Source organism: Oryzias melastigma, linkage group LG16 (assembly GCF_002922805.2).
Source record: "Oryzias melastigma strain HK-1 linkage group LG16, ASM292280v2, whole genome shotgun sequence".
NCBI lineage: Eukaryota > Metazoa > Chordata > Actinopteri > Beloniformes > Adrianichthyidae > Oryzias > Oryzias melastigma.
In genome coordinates, this window is record NC_050527.1 from 18,190,853 (window position 1) to 18,212,100 (window position 21,248).

Sequence of the window (21,248 nt, forward strand, 5' to 3'; positions counted from 1 at the left end):
GGGAGGGGCAAATCCATGCAGCGGCCACAGGAGGGGGGGGCCACTGGCAGGTAGTCCACCCCCCGCAGCGCACTGCAATACAGACACCCTCCCCTTCTCCCTATTGCATGTTTGTATGAGGGGGATATGTTGGGGTCAGTTGGCAGACTGACCCCCGATGGCGGACCCCTGTCTAGTATTTGTATTTGTATTTATTTATTTAGTAGGGACGGATATAAAAACATAGACATACAGCAAAGCAGCAGTCCCATGCCTATATCATCATGCTTGTAGCAGGAGCTAATTTGCAGCATTTGTCCCCTGATGGGCTTTTTATACAATAAAATAATCGTGATAAGGCATAAAATGAAGTGACTGGTTACAAAATGACAAAATTGTCTAAAAACAGAGACTTGTTAAAAGGATAAATATATACGTACACACACATATACATATATGCATACATACACCTAAGCCAACCTCACTCAAACATGTGTGCAACGCTGCTGCTGGTACAGCCAGGACTTTGTCTGTTTTTTAAAAAGACTGAAGCTGGTCATAGATTTCAAATCAGCAGGAAGTAAATTCCAGAGTCCTGTTCCCTTCACAGAGAGAGCAGACTGAGCAAAAGAGGTTTTGCGAAAGGGAACATTGCAGTTTCCACTTGAGGCTGCTCTAGTGGGTCTGCTGGAACTAGTAACGCTAATGCTAACTTTCTAAAGGTAAAACTAATATGCTAACTTGCCAACGCTATTATTAACAGCAAATGCTAATACTAACTTGTTAATGCTAACATGCTAACCCTAATGCTAACTTGCTAACACTAATATTAGCATGCTAATGCTAACTTCCTAATGCTAACATGCTGTTCCTTAAGTTGCCAATATGTAAACAGTGACTGCTTCACACTCAGTATTTTTACGGACTGGCCCTTAAATACAAGATGAATTCATAGGACATTAATTGAGTTGTCAGTTAAACACAGCGGCATCATGCTCCCTCAGTGCATCTGTTATATTTAAAGTGTGACTAGAAATAAATATAATATATCAGTGTAATATAAATAATATAATAATATTGCTATTGTCTGATATGAAAATAACCATATCATGACATAAATTTCTATATGGCCCAGCACTACACGAGGACATGTTTTCATGTGGATGTTTGGACATCACTCACTGCTGAAGGCACCAGTCTACTGCTTCAGGGTTTCATGAGGTTTCATTAGACGTTAACTGTTGATCCCTGCAGTTCTGGACTCTGTGCGGGAACGCCTTGACCCCAAAGCGAGGTATTTTTGGGAAGACGGGGGATCTGCAGACCATCCTGTGCGTGTCTGCAGCCAAAGAGGAGCTGACGTACTCTGGAGCGCTGAACGGAGATGTTTACGTCTGGAAGGGGGTCACCCTGATCAGGACCATCCAGGCAGCTCACGGGGTACAAACAAACCCACACATGCTCAGTCCAAATCCCTCCCCAAGGAGAGGAACTCGGGGGAAGGAGTTCTGGTCCGGGCCGGTCCTGATGGGCTTTGCCGTTTCCACAGGCAGGAATCTTCAGCATGCACGCGTGTGAGGAGGGGTTCGCTACCGGGGGGCGCGACGGCTGCATCCGGCTGTGGGATGTCGACTTCAAACCCATCACTAAGATTGACCTCAGGGAGGCGGAGCAAGGATACAAAGGTGTGTTAGCCCCGCCCCTTCCTGTCCCTCTCAGACAGTCGGCGATACGTGGAGCCCCCCTCACAGCATCCGTGTCTCACCTGCAGCTGCTCTCCTCTCAGGTCTGTCGATCCGAAGCGTTTTCTGGAAAGCGGACCGGATTCTGGCCGGGACTCAGGACAGCGAGATCTTTGAGGTGATGGTCCGGGACCGGGACAAACCCATCCTGCTGATGCAGGCCCACAGCGAGGGCGAGCTGTGGGCGCTGGCGCTGCACCCCAAGCAGCCAGTCGCTGTCACGGGGAGTGACGACCGCTCAGTGAGGTGGGCGGGACCCAACAGCCTGAGAGAGAGTCTGTTTACCTGCAGCTCATCTGTCCTATCTCACCTGTCCTCTCTCACCGGTCCTCTCTCACCTGTCCTTTCTCACCGGTCCTCTCTCATCTGTCGTCTCCCACCTGTCCTCTCACCTGTCCTCTCTCACCTGTCCTCTCTCACCTCTCCTCTCTCACCTGTCCTTTCTCACCGGTCCTCTCTCATCTGTCGTCTCTCACCTGTCCTCTCACCTGTCCTCTCTCACCTGTCCTATCTCACCTGTTTCTCTCACCTGTCCTCTCACCTGTTTTCTCTCACCTGTTTCTCTGACCGGTCCTCTCTCACCTGTCCTCTCTCACCTGTCCTATGTCACCTGTCCTCTCACCTGTTTCTCTCACCGGTCCTCTCTCACCTGTCCTCTCTCACCTGTCCTCTCACCTGTCCTATGTCACCTGTCCTATGTCACCTGTCCTATGTCACCTGTCCTCTCACCTGTCCTATGTCACCTGTCCTATGTCACCTGTCTTCTCTCACCTGTCCTATCTCACCTGTCCTCTCTCACCTGTCCTCTCACCTGTCCTCTCTCACCGGTCCTCTCTCATCTGTCGTCTCTCACCTGTCCTATCTCACCTGTCCTATCTCACCTGTCTTCTCACCTGTCCTATCTCACCTGTCCTCTCTCACCTGTCCTATCTCACCTGTCCTTTCACCTGTCCTCTCTCACCTGTCCTATCTCACCGGTCCTTTCACACCTGTCCTATCTCACCGGTCCTCTCTCACCTGTCCTCTCACCTGTCCTCTCTCACCTGTCCTAGGCTTTGGAGTCTCCCTGACCACAGCCTGCTGGCGCGCTGCAACATGGAGGAGTCTGTTCGCAGCGTTTGCTTTAACAATGACGGCTCTCAGCTGGCTCTTGGCATGAAGGACGGGTCATTCACGGTGCTGCGAGTCAGGTGATCTTCCCTCCGTTTCCTCTGAGCCGTGGCTCCTCCCCTGTGATGTCAGAGGCCAGTTTTAGAGCAGGGGATCGGTTTCTTGAAGCCAAACGGCTCCTAGCGTGAGCTTGCTGCCGTGGTGACTCCGTCTGTGATCGTCACCAGATTCAATTCAATTTTTATTTATATAGCCCAATATTACAAAAACAATGGCCTCATTGGGTTTCATGTTGGTAATTGTACAGAAGCATAAGGTCAGTTATAAAACATAAACATTAGCTGATTTCTAAACAAACGGGTTATCCCTGCCCTTAGACCCTCCTTCCCAGGAAGTCCACATGAGGGAGAGATCCTCTCCCAGGATGGACAGGAGATTTACCAGGACTATTAAAGAGGATTTAGCTTATCTAACTCTACAACTACGTATTTGAATAGAGTTCATTCAGATAGGACTGGGGAACAGGTGGAGGCAAGGTCCACAGCCAAGACGAGCCAGAGGCTCGGTCCACGCCCAAGAACAGGAGCAAAGATGATCTACCAGGAACCTGAAATCTTGAAAGAGGAACAACATCCAAATCACACTGTACCAAACAGAACCTCAGAGAACTAAAGACAATACATAAAGAGCAGAGGTGAAATAAATGAGAATGGAAAACAGAACCCCAGAGCTGATTTGGATTAGGGAGCAATGTATTAAATATTCTCTGATTACTAGCTAGCCTGGCAGAACGCCTGTCCAAAGAGGAATGTTTTAAGGCTAGTTTTGAAGGTAGAAACTGTGCTGGCCTCTCTGACATGAGCTGGGAGCTTATTCCATAGAACAGGGGCTTGATGGCTGAAGGTTCTACCTCCAACTGTACTTTTAGAAATTCTAGGAACTACAAGCAGTCCAGCATTTTGTGAACGAAGTGTTCTGACTGGTTGGTAAGGAACTATGAGATCTCTAATATAGGATGGGGCCACACCATTCAGAGCCTTATATGTTAACAGGAGGATTTTGAACTTGATCCTGGATTCAACTGGTAGCCAGTGGAGAGAAGCTAACACAGGAGTGATGTGTTCTCTTCTACTAGTTCCTGCTAACAATCGTGCTGCTGCATTCTGGACAAGCTGAAAACTTTCTGAACTGTAACTTTGAGAGTCGGTTTGCCGTCTCTGTTATGACTGACTAAGGAGATTCTGACTTCTCCTTCTCTGCAGGGACATGACGGAGGTTGTCCATGTCAAGGACAGGAAGGAAGTGATCCACGAGCTGAAGTTTTCTCCAGACAGTTCCTTCTTGGCGGTAGGATCTAACGACGGATTGGTGGACGTGTACGCCGTCTCTCAGCGTTACAAGAAGGTGGGGGAATGCCGATCCAGCTCCTTCATCACCCACCTGGACTGGTCTGTTGACAGTCGCTTCCTGCAGACTAACGATGGCGCCGGAGAGCGGCTCTTCTTCAGAATGCCAGGTACACACCTTATGTTTTCCTTCAGGGCAGATGTTCTCCAAACTGCTTCCTGCTGAGCCCTTTGGGACTCACCTGGTTTCTGTGCTGAAGAACGACCTTCAGGTTCTGTAGACTCCAGACTTGCTTGTCATGACTGAGTTCTGGTTCTTCTACAGCAGGAAAGCTGGTTCCTAAAGAGGAGGCCAAAGGGATCCACTGGATGACCTGGACTGGGGTGATTGGACCTGAGGTCAATGGAATCTGGCCCAAATATTCTAGCGCCACTAATGTCAACTCTGTGGACGCCAACTACAGCAGCGCGGTGCTGGTGACCGGGGATGACCTCGGCCTCATCAAACTCTTCAGGTTCCCCTGCTTGAAGAAAGGTCTGTGTTCCTCAAAGACCGAGAACCCAAATGTACTGTAGATCTTCCAATCAAAGCCCTGCGTTTATTAGAGACCGGCGTCTGAAGTAACAAGCAGCTGTTAGACCTGGCGGTTATAAGAGACAGGCCGCTATTGGAGGATAAACTCTCCAAGCCTGACTTCTGAATCTGATTTTGAGTTCAGTACCTGTCAGGGTTCTGGTCCTGACGGGTCCTGACTGCTCATTTCCTTCTGAACCAGGAGCCAAATTTAAGAAGTACATTGGCCACTCTGCCCATGTGACCAACGTTCGCTGGTCCAACGATCTGCAGTGGGTCATCTCCACTGGGGGGGCCGACCACGCAGTCTTCCAGTGGAGATTCCTTCCTGAGGGGGTCATGAATGGCGTCCTGGAGCCTCTCCTTCAAGGTAACATCATCTTCGGATGGGTTCCAGATGGTCTCTGATCGGTTACGTTTTCATCATTTGTAAGTTCCTTCGGGATTAATAAAGTACTCTATCTATCTATCAAACCTTCAGGGTTTCATGCAGAAACCTGAGGTCCTTCCTTGCAGAACCAAGCTGCATTTACCTGAAATCCCCAGCAGGGGGCATCACCTGGAGCTCAGTATCATGCAGAGACCTGAACCGGCAAAGGTGCTAACAGTTTCCCTTTTTCAGAGGGCTATGCGGACTCCAACAGCGGCGAGTCCGACTCTGATGTATCCGACGTTCCGGAACTGGACTCGGACATTGAACAAGAAGCTCAGACGAACTATGAACGCCAGGTGGGCGGGACATACATACGATTGCACACACGTACCTGCATGGAGGTCACTGAGCTGGCTCCCCTTCCAGGTCTATAAGGAGGACCTCCCCCAACTTCGGAAGAAGCTGATTGGTTCTTTGAAGCGGCAGAAAGCTCCGGAGGAGGGGCTTCACCTTCAGTTTGTTCATGGGTAAAAACGAGTTCTGATGCTACCCGCACTTATATAACAGTGGTGGTCCTGGTCCACATCAGTCTCCTCCCTCCTGCAGGTACCGCGGCTTTGACTGCCGGAACAACCTGTACTACAGCCAGACGGGGGAGGTGGTCTACCACGTGGCCGCCGTGGGCGTGGTCTACAACCGCCTGCAGCACAGCCAGAGGTTTTACCTCGGACACGATGACGACATCCTCAGCCTCGCCGTTCACCCGCTCAAAGACTACGTAGCCTCTGCCCAGGTACGGCTGGCCATCTGAGCACGGCCAGGTCACGTGTTGCAGGTGAGGTTTTACCTGTTTGTTTTACGTTCAGGTGGGGCGGGACCCTGGCATCCACGTATGGGACCTCCAGACCCTGACCTGCCTGTCCCTGCTGAAAGGACAGCACAGCAGGGGCGTGTGTGCCCTGGAGTTCACAGGTACCGCAGCCGAGTCCCTTCCTGCACACGCTCACTTTGACCACACCTGTCGTCATTGATGTATATGAAACCAGCTAAAGGTCCAGACACGTCTGCTGTACTCCGCTGTATTACATTGTACTTTGTTGTACTCCGCTGTATTTCACTATCAATGTTTTGTTTTATTTTATTTATTTGCACTTACACAACATATTGCAAAAAAACAGGAATAGAAATACATAAAAATAGATGCAGGAAAAGGGAAAAAAAATGTATGGGCTTAAATTAGAGCCTCTACCAAATAAAACTTTAATTTAACATGAAACAAAAAATACAAGATTTAGTTTATCTTTGTATAATTGTAAAAATACAATTATACACTGCTGTATTTCGTTGTACTCCATGGCTGTGGGTTTTGAATGTAGAGCCTGAAAATACTCATAAAACTAACGCAGTGGTGCTTGAATGTGAGAGTTTCTAACATGAATGAATGAATGAAATGGTTTATTTCAAGGGATCAGGTCATAATACGTGAAATAACATATCACATAATAAATCACAAGTTGATCGCTTGGGTTCGGGTTAGTGGAAGGAAGCGAACTTATATAATCCCACCCCGACTCGACCATACCATTTTCTCTACATGAACCAAACTTCAAAACATCTACAGACAAATCATTTATATTAATCAGTAACAATAATCTGAATATTCTCATTAAGTATTTTCAGTAAAAAAGACTGTAGAGTGTAGCTGTTTTTGTAGTAGCTTGGTGATTAAAGTCGCTTATGAGCAACTTTAAAAGACTTTAAAAGCCAAAGAGTTGAGGAGAGCTGGAGACAGACGTCTGCTCGAGACCCGGAACCGGGAAAAAAATGGAATGAAACATGGAATCCTAAAATTTACACATACAATGTTCATGTAGATATTTCATCAGAATTGGTCGTGTTTTAAAGGTGTGTTTCCAAGGACGGTGTGAACGAGGCTAAAAACCTCCAAACCTCATCTTTGTGGTTTTTAGAATAAAACTACGGTAGGGCTGACTAGCAACCACACTCACTGACTAGAACTGGTCTTGGAACTAGAATTGGTCTCCACTGTCTAGAACTGGTCTCTACTCACTGGAACTGGTCTCCACTGTCTAGAACTGGTCTCCAATGTCTAGAACTGGTCTCTACTCACTGGAACTGGTCTCCACTGACTAGAACTGGTCTTGGAACTAGAATTGGTCTCTACTCACTTGAACTGGTCTCCACTGTCTAGAACTGGTCTCTACTCACTGGAACTGGTCTCCACTGTCTAGAACTGGTCTCTACTCACTGGAACTGGTCTCCACTGTCTAGAACTGGTCTCCAATGTCTAGAACTGGTCTCCAATGACTATTACTGGTCTCTACTGTCTAGAACTGGTCTCCACTGTCTAGAACTGGTCTCCAATGACTATTACTGGTCTCTACTGTCTAGAACTGGTCTCCACTGTCTAGAACTGGTCTTTACTGACAAAACTGTGCTGTACCTTTCTGGTCATGAAGTTCTGGTTTCATGTTTCTCCTCGGTCGTTCCACCGTCTGCTCGTTTCTCAGCGGATGGAAAGAGTTTGATCTCTGTGGGAATCGATGAGTCTCACAGCATTGTCATCTGGGACTGGAAGAAAGGGGAAAGGCTGGCCAAAGCCAGGTAAGAACACCTGGAAGGGGCGTTGCTGGGTGGCCTCTCTGGGACCTGAGCGCTCCCCTCTCTGTCCGGCAGGGGTCACAAAGAGAAGATCTTTGTGGTGAAGAGCAACCCCTTCAGGATGGACAAGCTGGTGACTGTGGGGGTCAAACACATCAAGTTCTGGCAGCATTCAGGTGAGGCGGCCTTCTGCTCCACTAGAGCGCTGCCATGCAGACTGCCACCCCTCCTCTCATCCTGCAGGTGGCGGTCTGACATTTAAACGGGGAATATTTGGGAACCTGGGGCGGCAGGAGACCATGATGTCGGCGTGCTACGGTCGGGCTGAGGATCTGGTCTTCTCTGGTGCCACGAACGGAGACGTTTACATCTGGAGAGAGACGACTCTCATCAAGACTATCAAGGCTCACGATGGGCCGGTGTTCGCCATGTGCTCCCTGGACAAGGTAAGCTCCGCCCCTACAGACCATGCTGCTTCAAAAGAAGCAGGCACAGCAAACACAGAGGTTCTTCCAGGAGGAACAAGGAAATGATGGAACCTGTAGAGGTCGATGTCTCACAGGTCGATGTCTCACAGATCGATCTTTCACAGGTCGATGTCTCACAGGTCGATGTCTCACAGGTCGATCTTTCACAGGTCGATCTTTCACAGGTCGATCTTTCACAGGTCGATGTCTCACAGATCGATCTTTCAGAGGTCGATGTCTCACAGGTCGATGTCTCACAGGTCGATCTTTCACAGGTCGATCTTTCACAGGTCGATCTTTCAGAGGTCAATCTTTCAGAGGTCGATGTCTCACAGGTCGATGTCTCACATGTCGATCTTTCACAGGTCGATGTTTCAGAGGTCGATGTCTCACAGGTTGATGTTTCAGAGGTCGATGTCTCACATGTCGATCTTTCACAGGTCGATGTTTCAGAGGTCGATGTCTCACAGGTCGATGTCTCACATGTCGATCTTTCACAGGTCGATGTTTCAGAGGTCGATGTCTCACAGGTCGATGTCTCACAGGTCGATGTCTCACAGGTTGATGTTTCACAGGTCGATGTTTCACAGGTCGATCTTTCAGAGGTCGATGTTTCACAGGTCGATGTTTCACAGGTCGATCTTTCACAGGTCGATCTTTCACAGGTCGATGTTTCACAGGTCGATCTTTCAGAGGTCAATCTTTCAGAGGTCGATGTCTCACAGGTCGATCTTTCACAGGTCAATCTTTCAGAGGTCGATGTCTCACAGGTCGATCTTTCACAGGTCGATGTTTCACAGGTCGATCTTTCAGAGGTCGATGTTTCACAGGTCGATGTTTCACAGGTCGATGTTTCAGAGGTCGATGTTTCACAGGTCGATGTTTCACAGGTCGATGTTTCACAGGTCGATCTTTCAGAGGTCGATGTTTCACAGGTCGATCTTTCACAGGTCGATGTTTCAGAGGTCGATGTTTCACAGGTCGATGTTTCACAGGTCGATGTCTCACAGATCGATGTTTCACAGGTCGATGTTTCACAGGTCGATGTTTCAGATGGTTCACATCACGAAGCTTTAACTACTCTACTGTTAAAAGGTCTTCACGTTTCCTCCACCCCCTCAGGGCTTCGTGACGGGGGGGAAGGACGGCATCGTGGAGCTGTGGGACGACATGTTCGAGCGCTGCCTCAAGACCTACGCCATCAAAAGAGCCGCGCTGTCCCCGTCCTCCAAAGGTGTCTCTCTAACCTGTCTCTCCGACCAGTTTGTCTGACCCATCTGTCTGATCTGTCTCTCTGATCTGTCCATCTGACCCGTCTCTCTGACCCGTCCGTCCGACCCGTCTGTCGGACCCATCTCTCTGACCCGTATGTCTGACTTGTCTCTCTGACCCGTCTCTCTGATCTGTCCGTCTGACCTGTCTGTCTTACCCATCTGTCTGACCCATCCGTCTGACCTGTCTTCTGACCCGTCTGTCTTCTGACCCGTCTGTGCTCTGATGCAGGTCTCCTCCTGGAGGACAACCCGTCCATCAGGGCAATCACTCTGGGTCACGGTCACATCCTGCTCGGAACCAAGAACGGGGAGATCCTGGAGATTGACAAAAGTGGACCCATGACGCTGCTGGTTCAGGTCAGACTCCACAATCCAGGAGGGCTGGCTGTATGCCACGCCCACAAACACACTCAAAATCACATTTTTGCATTTTCCAACCCATCAGAACCCATGGTTCTTTAGAAATCAAATGATATGGACCACAGAACACTTTTCTGATGCTCTTCTGTTCCACTGATGTCACTGTGGGTTTTTTGGGGTTAATGAAATTCTAACTCACAACCAGTAGAACCGGACAGACTGCTGGTCTAATAGACCTGGATATTTTTTTCACATTTTTTGACATTCTGATTGTTCCAATTAATTTAAATGGTAAATGGCGTATACTTGTATAGCGCTTTCTACCCTCCTTCGAGGGCCCAAAGCGCTTCACAGTCACAGACCCATTCACACACAATTTAAGGGTCCCCAACCTCCGGGTCACGGACCGGAACAGGTCAAGGACCAGGACGCAGAGTGCACAGGTACCCTAACCCGGTACCGGTTCATGTCCGGTACCGGGTCATGTGCCGGGTTTTGGCACCGGTACTGGACGTGTCCCAAGGACCAGTCCGCATTCGGTACCGCATCCCTAAGGTTGCAGGCCCTTAATTTTACAAACAGCCAGCACATCGAAAAATGTCAAAAAGTGACGTGGCGGTCCTGAACCAAACGTCAGTATGTGACGAGCTGGGGATGACAACGTATCAGCAGGAAGTTCTGGGCCTGCTGTGAAGTCCAGCTTCTGTTCTTCAGGGTCACATGGAGGGCGAGGTCTGGGGTCTGGCGGCGCACCCCCTGCTTCCTGTGTGCGCCACCGTCAGTGACGACAAGACTCTGAGGATCTGGGAGCTGTCGTCCAACCACAGGATGGTTGCCGTCCGCAAACTGAAAAAAGGTGAGACTTCAGCGGCGTGCTTCACCTGAGTGTCTGCTGTTGCTGACTCAAACCCCGCCCTTTAGGGGGCCGGTGCTGCGCTTTCTCCCCAGACGGAAAAGCTCTGGCGGTCGGGCTGAACGATGGGAGCTTCTTGGTGGTGAACGCCGACACTCTGGAGGACATGGTGACCTTCCACCATCGGCGAGACCTCATCTCTGACATCCGTTTCTCTCAAGGTATCTGAGCGCGCCACCCAGGGATGGCGTTGGCAGGTGAGCTGCTTCTGCGACTGACTGGTGGGCGGTGTGTTTCAGATGTAGGGAAGTACCTGGCTGTGGCCTCTCACGACTCTTTTGTGGACATTTACAACGTCCTGACCAGCAAGAGAGTCGGCGTCTGCAAAGCAGCTGGAAGCTACATCACCCACATCGACTGGGACGCCAGAGGTGAGCTCACCTGAGCTGCTGAGGGTGGAACTCATCTTAGGGCGGAGCTGTGCATGAAGCTCTGCTGAGGGTGGAGCTCTGCTGAGGGCGGAGCTCTGCTGAGGGTGGAGCTCTGCTGAGGGTGGAGCTCTGCTGAGGGCGGAGCTCTACATAAAGCTCTGCTGAGGGCGGAGCTCTACATAAAGCTCTGCTGAGGGCGGAGCTCTACATAAAGCTCTGCTGAGGGCGGAGTGAAGCTTGAATAGCAGAGAGGAAGCATGAAACTTTTGACCATTTCCCTGCAGGAAAGCTGCTCCTGGTGAACACTGGAGCTAAAGAGCTGCTGTTCTTCGAGGCGCCACGAGGACGGCGGCAGAACATCAGCCTGACTGAGGTCCGGAACCGTCCGACAGGGTTGAGACGCCTGCTGAACCTTCACAACTCAATCAGGTGTTTCTGTTTGTGATCAGTTCGAGAAGCTGGACTGGTCCACCTGGACGTCGGTTCTGGGTCCCACCTGTGAAGGGATCTGGCCGGCGCTGAGCTTTGTCAACGCCGCCTCACTCTCTAAAGACAGAAAACTCCTCGCCACTGGCGACGACTTTGGTTTCCTGAAGCTCTTCGGTTTTCCGTCCAGGGTGAGTCTGCATGGTCACCAGCTGCTGTGTGTGAGCGTTTCTGATCCTCGTCTCGTGGTGACATCAGGGCCAGTTTGCCAAGTTTAAGAAGTACGTGGGTCACAGCACCAACGTGACCAACGTCCGCTGGTCCAACGACGACTCGGTGCTGCTGTCGGTGGGGGGCGGGGACACGGCGTTGATGATCTGGACCAGAGAGCCTCCCGGTCACAAGGAGAGTAAAGCTGTGGACAGCGAAGAGTCCGACGACGACACCGAGGAGGACGGAGGTAGACTCCGCCTCCTTTATCCATCCAGAACACAGAGTTCTGCTGAAGGGGCGGAGTCACAGACTCGTTCTGCTTTAGGTTACGACAGCGACGTGGCGCGGGAGAAGGCTGTGGATTACATCACTAAGATCTACTCGTCCAGCATCAGGAACATGTCAGGAACCAAACCCCACCTGCAGCACAAGGAGCTTCCTGTGGAGGACAGGTGAGGTTCTTCTGACACCTCAGAACCAGATCCAATCAGGTCCAGAGCAGTCAGTGACAGTCTGTGGTGACCTTCAGGCCTCCGGTGAGCCGAGCCGCTCCGCTGCCGGAAAAACTGCTCAGGAACAATGTGACCAATAAGAAAAAGATGTTGGAGGTGGGTGTGGCCTGAGCCGGCGAGTGCACAAGCACCACATCACCTAGCTGTGGCCGGTTCTGGTTCATTCTGTCCTTCTGCAGGAGCTGGTCCTGGAACACGTCTTTGGATACCGAGGCTTTGACTGTCGCAACAACCTGCACTACCTAAACGACGGCACCGACATCATCTTTCACACCGCCGCCACCGTGGTCATCCAGAACCTGTCGTCCGGTCAGCAGAACCTCCAGCTTCTGCAAAGGTGCAGCACAGCGCCTCTCACTTCCTGTTTACTGTCCTAACAGGAACCCAGACCTTCTACCTGGAGCACACTGACGACATCCTCTGTCTGACTGTCAACCAGCACCCCAAATACCAGAACGTGGTCGCCACCGGGCAGATTGGTGAGTGGACCACCGACAGCTTCAGCTCCAGCAGAGTCCAGGCCGCCGTTCTCGGTTATGGAAATGATCCTCAAGTTCTCAGAATTACAACGAAGAGACGCCTCCAGCTCTGTCAGGGCGCGGGGGAGGGGCTTAAAAACAGCGACTGAAATAATTCCACTTAATGGGAGAAAACGGACGTTTCAGACGTTAGATTCAAACATATGTTTCAGTCACATGTTTTAGTTGTATGTTTCAGAGTTACGTTTCAGACGTGTTTCAGTCGTACATTTTAATCCAATGTTTTAGAGGTACGTTTCAGTCGCACAAGTTAGTCTAATGTTTCAGCTGTCTGAGTCGTTCGTTTCAGTCGTAGAGGTTTTCTTTGGTTCCGAGTCGTTGATCCTCTCTGACCGTAAAGCCCAACAGAACTGTAGTCTGTCCATAAATGTGGATCCGGGGAATATGTCGTGGCGCCGTGGTTACGGCGGTAATGCAGTCGTTCACATGGTTAGTGACGGAGCTGCAGAGCTGTCATCTGATTGGTCAGCAGGTCTTACATGCATGCCTGGCTGCCGTCTCCCCATCACACTCTTTCTGTTTTGTCTTTCTTCACTGCTTCCTCATTGTTACGCCCACTCCCACCACCAGGTGATTCCTCTGAGCTGCCAGGTAAGTGGGCTCATCGTGCTTGGCAGAACCGGGCTTAGGCCCGACCCGTTTGTAGCTGCATGTGTTACGTTTCACTTCAGATAAACTGTCCTGTCTGCTCAGTTCCTATCAGTGGTGGGGGGTGGGGGTTCGGGCTGGTCTATGCAGATCAGTATCTGTTAAGTTCCCCTTCTGTCACACGATTGGATACCAGTCTGTCCGTTCATCAAACATGAAGCCGATGTTTGCTTCTTGGCCTCCAGACTTCCGGTCCTGGACCTCATGGATCTGTGTCCCTTCTGTAGACCTCTGCTCCCGTTTCCTGCCTGCCGTATTTGTCCACAGTTCCACAGCTTGTAGAATTCTGAAGGATCTCCACCTCCAGATCTCAGTGTTCTGAGTCCAGATCTCCTAGAACCTTCTACCTCCTAATCATCGGAAGCCTTGAAGTTCTTTCTATAATCTGTTGGTTCTCTTCTGTTGGTTCTCTTCTGTTGGTTCTGCTTCTGTGGTTTTGAAGGTTCCTTGGTTCAGGGTGTCTTAGTTTCCAGGAGGTCTGGGTTCTCATTACTCTGGATCCTAACCGTCTCATGGACGCGGAGGTTCTGAGTTTTATGGTATCTTTGGGTTGGTCTCTCCTCAAAGGTCTGGCTCCGTCCATCCACATTTGGGACGCAGTGACCAAGCAGACTCTGTCCATCCTACGCTGTTCTCACGCCAAAGGCGTCGGCTACGTGAATTTCAGCGCCACAGGGAAACTGTTGCTTTCCGTGGGGGTGGAGCCGGAACATACCATTACAGTGTGGAGGTGGCAGGAAGGTGAGCTGGAGGGGGGGGGCTCTGTGGAGACTGTGACTGCCTGTGCACACTCATGACCTCTGACCCCTCTGTCAGGCACAAAGGTGAGCAGCAAAGGCGGCCATACTGAGCGCATCTTCGTGGTGGAGTTCAGACCGGACTCGGACACCCAGTTTGTGTCGGTCGGGGTCAAACACATCAAATTCTGGACTTTGGTTGGCGGTTCGCTCACGTACAAGAAGGGCGTGATCGGCTCAGTGGAGGACAGTCGCGTTCAGACCATGCTGTCCGTGGCGTTTGGCGCTGTAAGAAACCTAAACCTTCTGCTCTGACAAACTCCTCCCCCTCCTGTTTGCTCTGAATCCTGTTTGTTTGTCCAGAACAACTTGACCTTCAGTGGTGCCATCAATGGAGATGTTTACGTTTGGAGAGAGCACTTCCTGGTGCGAGTGGTGGCAAAAGCACACAGTGGCCCCATCTTTACCATGTACACCACCCTGAGGGACGGGTTGATCGTCACCGGCGGGAAGGAACGACCGTGAGTGCAACAACCACCCGCTTCCTTCAGCCTAGGATGGGCTAAACCATCTGCCGGGGGGGGTGACGTCTGCAAGATATCAGCAATAATACTCCAACGGGGATCAAGCAGACACAGGAAATAAGAACCACTGCGTCTAAAAACAGAAAATGAAATCAAGATCGTTTGAATGTTCAGGTTGGTATGAACGCCAACAGCTCCTAGAATGAGTCCATGACTCCAAAAACCACCTCAGATGCACACAGGGATGAGTCATGAAGATCAGACGGCAACTTGTTCTCATCCCCGAGGGGTCACATTTTGACCATTGGTTAAGGACCGCTCTGCGTCACTTTTGGGTGTCTCCAACTCTTCGTTTTTTTTACGTACTGCTTGTTCCCATTAAATCAGGGGTCTCCAACCTCTAGGCTGAGTCAGTCCAGTACTGGGATGTGGAGCGCACCAGTACCCTAACCCAGTACCAGGTCGGGTCCAGTATTGCGTCTGGTGCCAGGTAAGGTTTACTGGTACTGGACACGTCCCAAAGACCAGTCTACGTCCAGTGCCTCGTCCCGAGGGTTGTGGACCCTTGATTTTACGAACAGCCAGCTCATCAAAAACGAGTAGTTGGGGTCACCATAAACGTCAGACAGTGACGCAGAGCGGTCCTTAACCAGAATGTGCCACAGAAACCGGTCCAGCTGGCAGACTCTATCCTGCAGAGGAAAGACAGTTCCAACTTTAAGAAGGATTCCAGTTTGTCCAGATGCTGCAGAGCTCGTACAGATGAAGAAAAGCATAAACTTGGTTTGAGTTTACTGGTTCTAAGCATCACCCAGTTTTTCTGAGAGCAGCAGAAGTCTGAAGGATTTCTCATAAAGTGCTGTTTCCACGTCCAAGAGCTACTTTATGAGACATTTGGTATCACCAGGAACCAACAGGATGCATCACTGAGGAGGACTTTGGCTGCTTGTAACCTTGAAGGAAGAGGTATTCTCCGTTGTTCTGTTGAGCTGCAGATCTGAACACTTGTTGGTGTTGAACAGGACCAAAGAGGGAGGAGCTGTGAAGCTCTGGGACCAGGAGATGAAGCGCTGCCGAGCCTTTCAGCTGGAGACGGGCCAGCCGGTGGAGAACGTTCGCTCTGTCTGCAGAGGAAAAGTAAGAGCTCTCCTCCACCTGAAGCTCCTGCTGGTGGACCGTGACCTTACCACCTTTGTCCTCAGGGTAAAATCCTGGTGGGAACCAAAGACGGGGAGATCATTGAGGTTGGAGAGAAGAACGCCGCCTCCAACACCATGATCAATGGACACACTCATGGGGGGATCTGGGGTTTGGCTTCTCACCCTTTCAAAGATGTCTTCATCTCTGCTGGTGATGATGGGACCATCCGGATATGGGACCTGGTTGACAAGGTACATGACTGACCTGGTGTACAGGTTCCAAGTGGTCTAATGTGTAACAAAGACTCTGCTTCTACACCAGAAACTGCTAAACAAAGTCAGTTTAGGTCATCCTGCCAAGTGCACGTCCTACAGTCCCAACGGAGAGATGGTTTCCATCGGCATGGAGACTGGAGAGTTCATCGTCCTGCTGGTCAACTCGCTGACCATCTGGGGGAAGAAGAGGGACCGCAATGTCTCCATCCAGGACATTCGGTAGGTCTTCTGACATTCGATCAGATCTGGTGTTTGGTCCCCAGGCTGGATTGTGCTCCACAAACCTTCACCTGTTCATGCTCTGTAACGAGAACGGTTGTTGCTTCATAACAAAGCTGCAGAGCAAGGATCCGTCTGCTGCGTATGCTAGCTCAACTGAAGAGAGACTTCTGTTTGGTCTTTAGATGGAACCAGGCCCAACCAAAGACCCAACAGAAGTTAGTGAGGCAGTCGCTGTTCTGGTCTGTCTATAAGGAGGGAGCTCTGCCTCTCACTTTGCTTACCTGGTCATGAGATCTGAGTCAAGACCAGAAGAACGGGGTTCCAGACGCTACTGAGTTTTCTCCGCCTCCCTGGGGAGGATTTCTGGGCCTGTCCCATTGGGTGGAGACCCTGAGTAACGGTAAATGGTGTATACTAGTATAGTGCATCACTACCTTTGTAGGCCCTAAGTACTGTACATTCCCACACTGATCATGGCTCCACTGCTGAACTCTGGGATCAGCCGATAAGGAGCAATGTGGAGTTCCAGATCTGTGATCTTCAGTCAGAGGTCGACCGCTCTTCCTCTGTGCCAGCCCGGGAAGACTCGGGACAGTCTGGATCTTGGCCAGTCTTGTGGCTGGCCTGGGAACACCTCGAGATTTCCTCAGAGGAAGTGTAGGAAGTGACTTTGGGGTAAATGTCAGTGTCTATACTCAGACTCTTGCCCCCGTGACCTCGTCCCAGAGGAGCAGAGGAAAACTGATGGATGGACTTTGGTTGTGGAAGTGTTCTTTGTCCATTGCTTCTCCAGCTTTCATAAACAGCAGAAACTCAAACTGTGTGGTGTCAGGAGGTTGGACTTTTTTTATGTCGCTCTACCGCCGTCGTGCCGTTGTCACGGCGATGCTGGAAGACAAAGTTGCTGTAAACGACCTCAGACTGTGTCCAGCATTTAGGAGGACGGAGACCATCGAGGTCGGGTCAGCTGATGTCCGTGTAGGATCATCTCTTACAGAGTATGACTCTGAACTCTTGTGCGACGCCTTCTGGCTCAGGTTCAGTCCAGACAACCGGTTCCTGGCTGTGGGTTCGGTTGAAGGTGCGGTTGACTTCTACGACCTCTCTCTGGGGCCTTCTCTCAATCGGATCGGGTACTGCAAGGACATCTGCGGTACTGTAATCCAAATCGACTTTTCTGCTGACAGCAAGCACATCCAGGTGAGACGTCTCAGACTTCAGATGGCCCCGTTCTGACCCGGTCCGGGCAGGATGGGGCGTGCTGCGGTGCTGCTGCTGATCCATTCATACTCTTTAGGTGTCCAGCAGCACCTACACTCGTCAGGTGCACGAGGTCCCGTCTGGAAAGGTCGTCACCGAGCAGAGTGCCATCAACAGGATCACCTGGGCAAGCTGGACCAGGTGAGTCTTGGTTGTGTTCATCAGCTGACCATCAGGTGGAATATCAGATGTGCAGATGTGTGTCCAGAAGGTGGCGCTCTCACAGGTAAAGACCTGTGAGAGCATTAAAGAACAGTTTAGTCAGGAGGACACGCCTCTCTGTGGGGAGCTCCACAGGTCGAAGCAGAACTTCTGCCCTCCAGGTGAAGCTCCTCCTCTCAGCCGCATTAGGTCTAGTAAGCACAGGTAGTCTGTTACAAACTCAGTCAAGGTTTCTATCAGACCTGGAACCGTTCACTGTATATGGAACTGGACGGAGCGGCTGTGACGTCACCCATAGAAAACGCAGTCCTCCGGCTCCAGTCAAACGAGGCCAAATAAATCCAGATTTTTCTGCAATACGGACGCCGCCATGTTGGAGCCAGACGACACTGAGTGGTTTGAGTCACGTTTCTATAGCAACTATTGTCACTAAATCAGGAGTGAGCTTGTTGATAGGCCACACCCCTTCCACTGATAGCAGCTCAGGAGAAACAAATGTTGGGGGTGGGGCCAGCGGGCGACACATGGTCTTATTGAGGCACCTGATTGGTCAGTTTATGATTGAATAACTTGAACGGAAAAAAAAGTTCAGATTATCAGGATGATTTTGGAAATGTATCGGATCCAGAAAGTTTATTCTGACCAATAGAATGACTGATGACAGCTGGGTATTCCTACATAGAAGTCTATTGGAGCCAGCTGGTACTTCCTGTTTGGAACTCCGGTCACTTGGTCCAGTTCTCTTACACAGTCAGTGGTTGGAGGTAAAGAGGACAGGTTCTGCAGAGACCATGTCCTGATGCGGTCTGGGCTGTTAGAGATCCTCCTGAAGGTCTCCGCTGTTCCAGGGACCGCTACAAGAAATCATTTCTGCCACATGCAATAAGACTGTATAACTCATCATCGCTCTGTAACAGATAACCCACAAACGGACTTTTTACATGACTCTCTCACTACTGCCTCAATTTGCACACTCCCTTTATTATTTTCTGCACATGTACAATTTGCACAATTTGCTCTTGTTTTTATTGTATATTATTTTTTCCTTATTTTTTGTAAATATTGCTTTTTTGTCTGTATATGCCTGATGCTGCAACAGCCTAATTTCCCAACCTGGGATGAATAAAGTATTGCTATTCTATTCTATTCTATTTGTGGGGGTGGGGTTTAAGGCTGGCGTGCTGCAGCTCTTCTCTGGTGTCTCTTCTCAGCATCCTTGGCGATGAGGTTCTTGGCGTTTGGCCCCGTAATGCCGACAAGGCCGACGTGAACTGCGTGTGCGTTTCCCACGCCGGCCTGAACCTGGCGAGCGGAGACGACTTCGGCCTCATCAAGCTCTTTGAGTTCCCCTGTCCCGAGAAGTTTGTGAGTGACCTTCACCTGCATGAGCACAAACACCTGTCTGCTCCTTGAAGTGACCTGCTCTGACACGCCCACTTTCAGGCCAAACACAAGAGGTACTTCGGTCACTCCGCCCACGTCACCAACGTGCGTTTCTCCTGTGACGACAAGTTCTTGATCAGCGCCGGCGGCAGCGACTGCAGGTAAACCGTCGCTCACACCAACAACACACCAACAACACACAAAAAACACACACTTACACAAACAACACACACTTACACAAACATCATAAACTCACACAAACAACACACAAACAACACACAAACAACACACACTCACACAAACAACACACAAACATCATAAACTCACATAAACATCACACACTCACACAAACAACACACAAACAACACACACACCAACACACAAACAACACACACTCACACAAACAACACACAAACAACACACACAAACAACACACAAACATCATAAACTCACACAAACAACACACAAACAACACACACACCAACAAGAAGCAAAGTCTTCCAAAAGAACCCACAAAATCATTATGAAACTAACACAACGCGAAAAACACAGACTGCAGAAAAAGAAGACACTCAAACTCTATAATCTACACAAACCCAAAACACACACACACAATCAACAAACAGACTATCACAAGAACGATGTACACAAATACAACAAACTCACAAAAACCGTACGTATATACAGCAAATAACACACTCACACACACACACCGCTCCAACATAGATCAGGAAGTTTTTGATTCTCTGTGTTGTTGTGTGTTGTTCTTGTGTGTTTTCTGCAGCCTCTTCATCTGGAAGTGTCACTGATCTTCCTCCTCTTCCTCCTCGCCAGCATCAGACAGGCTCCGCCCACAGTCTGCTGACAGATGGCTGCTGCTGTGTCTGGTGTTCAGATGTGTGTGAGTGTTAGTTGTGTTTGTGTAGTGGTGTTTGTGTAGTGTGGGTTTGGGTCTTCAGCACAAACCTTAACTTTATTGAAGCGGTGGTGCTACAATCATTCAGGGCTAATCTCTGCAAACCTGAAGCTGTGATTCCATAGAAACTCGTCTGAAACGGAATAAAGTCATTTCTACCTCAAACGCCTCATGACTCACTGCGGTTCTGGTTCTGTTCTGATCTCCCGGGTCGTGTGCTATTGTTCAGCTGCCATCGGGCTCAGCAGCTCCAGAGACCTCCCAAAGCCGAGCTCCTCTGAGTCTCAGGTGAGTGTCCACACACCTGTACCTGCTGCCTCCTCAAAGTGGGTGGAGCTTCTCCTTGTACCTGGACGTCCCCTCACAGGCAGCCGAAGTCTGCAGAGGGAAAGCGGCGCTCCTCAGACCCATTCCTGAAAATGAGGACGGCCCAGAAGGGTCAGTGGGAGGAGCTCTCAGCACGCCAACGCCGTCTTCCTCTCAGGGAAACGGATGCTGACAAACACAGCGGCCAGCCGAACCGTTGGAGGGAAATAGTCATGAATATAAAAACCACAATGAATTAGACGGTGGGTCCAAAGTTTTGTTGTGGACTGAGTTTATAGTTTAATATGAAATGAAACATTTCCTCATGTAGAGCTTCAACAAGGAGAAATGTTTTTATTTACTGTTTTTAAGGGAAACACAACAGGACAGTTGGAGGCCGACTACACTCTCAGCAAAGATTTGAAAAATAAAAAAAGGCTACACTGAGTCTACAATGAGTTAAAGTGATGCCAGCTTCACTCTATGACTGTGATATGGTGTGATAGTGTGATATGGTTTGATAGTGTGATATGGTGTGATATAGTGTGATATGGTGTGATAGTGTGATATAGTCTGATATGGTGTGATAGTGTGATATGGTGTGATAGTGTGATATAGTGTGATATGGTGTGATAGTGTGATATGGTGTGATATAGTGTTATAGTGTGATATGGTGTGATAGTGTGAAATTGTGTGATATGGTGTGATAGTGCGATATAGTGTTATAGTGTGATATGGTATGATATGGTGTGATAGTGTGATATAGTGTGATATGGTGTGATAGTGTGATATGGTGTGATAGGGTTATAGTGTGATATGGTGTGATAGTGTGATATGGTGTGATAGTGTGATAT

At 49.8% G+C, this 21,248-nt stretch overlaps 1 protein-coding gene across 3 annotated transcripts in view; it reads left to right on the forward strand.

Moving 5' to 3' along the window:
- Positions 1-20,253, forward strand: part of LOC112144041 (echinoderm microtubule-associated protein-like 6) — a 29,763-nt gene extending 9,510 nt beyond the window's left edge. Inside the window, exons 5-42 of one of the 3 annotated variants that reach the window (XM_024268348.2) lie at positions 1,234-1,419; positions 1,529-1,664; positions 1,766-1,967; positions 2,774-2,911; positions 4,094-4,347; positions 4,503-4,712; positions 4,954-5,121; positions 5,374-5,480; positions 5,551-5,651; positions 5,731-5,917; positions 5,991-6,096; positions 7,656-7,749; positions 7,822-7,922; positions 7,990-8,192; positions 9,336-9,447; positions 9,717-9,844; positions 10,562-10,703; positions 10,769-10,921; positions 11,000-11,131; positions 11,416-11,504; positions 11,581-11,748; positions 11,816-12,017; positions 12,096-12,222; positions 12,300-12,378; positions 12,462-12,591; positions 12,663-12,761; positions 13,392-13,412; positions 14,037-14,210; positions 14,286-14,494; positions 14,570-14,727; positions 15,753-15,867; positions 15,933-16,121; positions 16,192-16,364; positions 17,405-17,567; positions 17,665-17,768; positions 19,001-19,154; positions 19,233-19,333; positions 19,957-20,253. In XM_024268348.2, coding sequence (XP_024124116.1) covers positions 1,234-1,419; positions 1,529-1,664; positions 1,766-1,967; positions 2,774-2,911; positions 4,094-4,347; positions 4,503-4,712; positions 4,954-5,121; positions 5,374-5,480; positions 5,551-5,651; positions 5,731-5,917; positions 5,991-6,096; positions 7,656-7,749; positions 7,822-7,922; positions 7,990-8,192; positions 9,336-9,447; positions 9,717-9,844; positions 10,562-10,703; positions 10,769-10,921; positions 11,000-11,131; positions 11,416-11,504; positions 11,581-11,748; positions 11,816-12,017; positions 12,096-12,222; positions 12,300-12,378; positions 12,462-12,591; positions 12,663-12,761; positions 13,392-13,412; positions 14,037-14,210; positions 14,286-14,494; positions 14,570-14,727; positions 15,753-15,867; positions 15,933-16,121; positions 16,192-16,364; positions 17,405-17,567; positions 17,665-17,768; positions 19,001-19,154; positions 19,233-19,333; positions 19,957-19,981 — 5,340 coding nt within the window. In that variant the 3' untranslated portion in view covers positions 19,982-20,253. The remainder of the gene's footprint in view (positions 1-1,233; positions 1,420-1,528; positions 1,665-1,765; positions 1,968-2,773; positions 2,912-4,093; positions 4,348-4,502; positions 4,713-4,953; positions 5,122-5,373; positions 5,481-5,550; positions 5,652-5,730; positions 5,918-5,990; positions 6,097-7,655; positions 7,750-7,821; positions 7,923-7,989; positions 8,193-9,335; positions 9,448-9,716; positions 9,845-10,561; positions 10,704-10,768; positions 10,922-10,999; positions 11,132-11,415; positions 11,505-11,580; positions 11,749-11,815; positions 12,018-12,095; positions 12,223-12,299; positions 12,379-12,461; positions 12,592-12,662; positions 12,762-13,391; positions 13,413-14,036; positions 14,211-14,285; positions 14,495-14,569; positions 14,728-15,752; positions 15,868-15,932; positions 16,122-16,191; positions 16,365-17,404; positions 17,568-17,664; positions 17,769-19,000; positions 19,155-19,232; positions 19,334-19,956) is intronic. The other 2 variants (XM_024268349.2, XM_036215762.1) reach the window with 2 other exon arrangements.
- The last annotated feature ends 995 nt before the right edge of the window (positions 20,254-21,248 follow it).